Source organism: Entelurus aequoreus, linkage group LG23 (genome assembly GCF_033978785.1).
Source record: "Entelurus aequoreus isolate RoL-2023_Sb linkage group LG23, RoL_Eaeq_v1.1, whole genome shotgun sequence".
Taxonomy (NCBI): Eukaryota; Metazoa; Chordata; class Actinopteri; order Syngnathiformes; family Syngnathidae; genus Entelurus; species Entelurus aequoreus.
Window position 1 is genome coordinate 13,678,603 of NC_084753.1, and position 1,969 is coordinate 13,680,571.

The window sequence follows — 1,969 nt, forward strand, 5'->3', positions numbered from 1 at the left end:
TACGGGTGCTGTCCGAGTACCGAACTGCGTGCGTCCATTACCACGTGGAGAAGCTCTTTGGCTTCGACTACGTGCCGGTGACGCCTTCCGAGGAGCGTCCGTACTGCAGACACATCCCGCGGGTCAACACCATCGACAGCACGGAACTGGAGTGGCACATCCGCTCCAACCAGCAGCTGGTGCCCAGCTACTCCGAGGCAGTCCTCATGGACCTGGCCCAGCTTTCAGGCAGCTGCAATAACTCCTCCGTTTGCCGGCGCTACAGGCAGAACTGCCAGCGTTGCCAGCGTGCCATCAGCAGTTCCTCCATTTTCTCCCGCAGCGCCCTGAGCATCTGCAACACGGCCAGCCCCCGGCTCCCGTTCAGCGCCAGCCGCTTTTCGTTGGGCCGGCTCTACGGCTCCAGGCAGAGCTGCCCGTTGAGGAGCAGCGGTAGCTTAAACGACGTGCCCAGCCGGCCCACGGAGAGCACGCGCTGCCTGTCGGGCCATCCGGACGGCGGGGAGGGCCCTCCGGCGTACCAGGACGCGCTCTACTTTCCCGTACTCATCGTACATAGCAACGAAGGCTGCCTCAACCACGACCATCACTCTCTGCACAGAAACGGATCCTGTGTAGAGACTTCTCTATGACCCTGGACCTAAGACAGGGGCTTAAGAGGACTACGGTTGGCTAATAAGCAGCTATGATGTGATTGTTGCTTCGGGTACACACTGTGGCTTTCAATACTTTTAAAGTTGATTTATCAAGACTGTGCTGCGTGGACAAGATTCAAATAACTATGAATCCACAGGATGGTACTAATAGTCCACGTTTTGGAAATGTCTTGTGGTCTAAAACACAAAGACAGGGGCACTTGGAGTATAATCTGCTATTTCCCTCTTTATTTATTTATTAGCCTTTATTTAACCAGGTAAAATCCCATTGAGATCAAAGATCTCTTTTCCAAGGGAGACCTGGCCAAGAGGGCAGCAGCAAGGTTACATTAAAAACAGTAAACAAATACATAAAACATCACATTTACGACATTAAAACTTGCTCACATAACACATGTGCATACAGACAAGGTAGACTGCAGTCCTTTCACAGAAGCTTTAAACTCATTCAACGTAACAAGGGTTTGAAGTTTAATATTCGATTGTAGGTTATTCCAAGCCTTCGCTGCTGAAAACCTAAATGCTTTCTTGCCCAGTTCAGTTCTTACTTTGGGGACGACAAATTGCAGAACATTCATTGAACGAAGATTGTGACTTCCTTGTTTCTTTGTTAAAAGACAAGACAGATAAGATGGAGTGATACCCAGAATGGTTTTGTAGATGAAAACATACCAATGATTGAGGCGTCGAGCACATAAAGATGTCCAGTTAACCATTGAGTATAATACGCAATGATGAGTAAGGGGAGCCGTTGTAAAATATTTTGAAATGTACAAGCGATTTTTTACAGTGTCATTTTTAACAGAAATACAAGTGTGACGATAAGTCAACCGGTTATGATGAAAACAACAATAAAACCATCATAACTTTGTTTCATGTCCCATTTGTGCCGAACATTCTTGTCATACGGGAAAGAAAACATGGCGAACAAGTGATGCTGCAGTGAATGTGGAATTGAATCGATCGCAACGTCAGACCATAGCTGTCCTATCTAGACTTTGAGCATGAACTGAATAAGCCTGCTTATATGGAACATCCAAGACACTCTGTACAGTCCAGATACAATCATTTAAAATTCAAACTGTACAGCTAGTCAGAATACAGACTAGAGCTGTCCTATCTAGTCTTTTAGCATCGACTGGTGAAGCATGCTTGGATGAGAGGCAAAACATCTCCAAAGATAACCTAAACAGTCCAGTTGCGATCAATTCAATTGCATACCAGACCAAGTGAGATTTCAAGCTATTGCTGTCCTACCTAGTATGAACTGATTAAGCCTGCTAATATGGAAGACAAACACATCTAAGATAATC

General features: G+C 46.3%; 1 protein-coding gene across 1 annotated transcript in view; it reads left to right on the forward strand.

The window, feature by feature from the left end:
• The window catches only part of tmem151ba (transmembrane protein 151Ba), a 2,356-nt gene extending 856 nt beyond the window's left edge, over positions 1-1,500 (forward strand). The window contains exon 1 of the mRNA XM_062033720.1: positions 1-1,500. This exon is cut by the window's left edge and continues 856 nt beyond it. Within this exon, the coding sequence (XP_061889704.1) occupies positions 1-632 (632 nt within the window). The 3' untranslated portion in view covers positions 633-1,500.
• Positions 1,501-1,969: the final 469 nt, after the last annotated feature.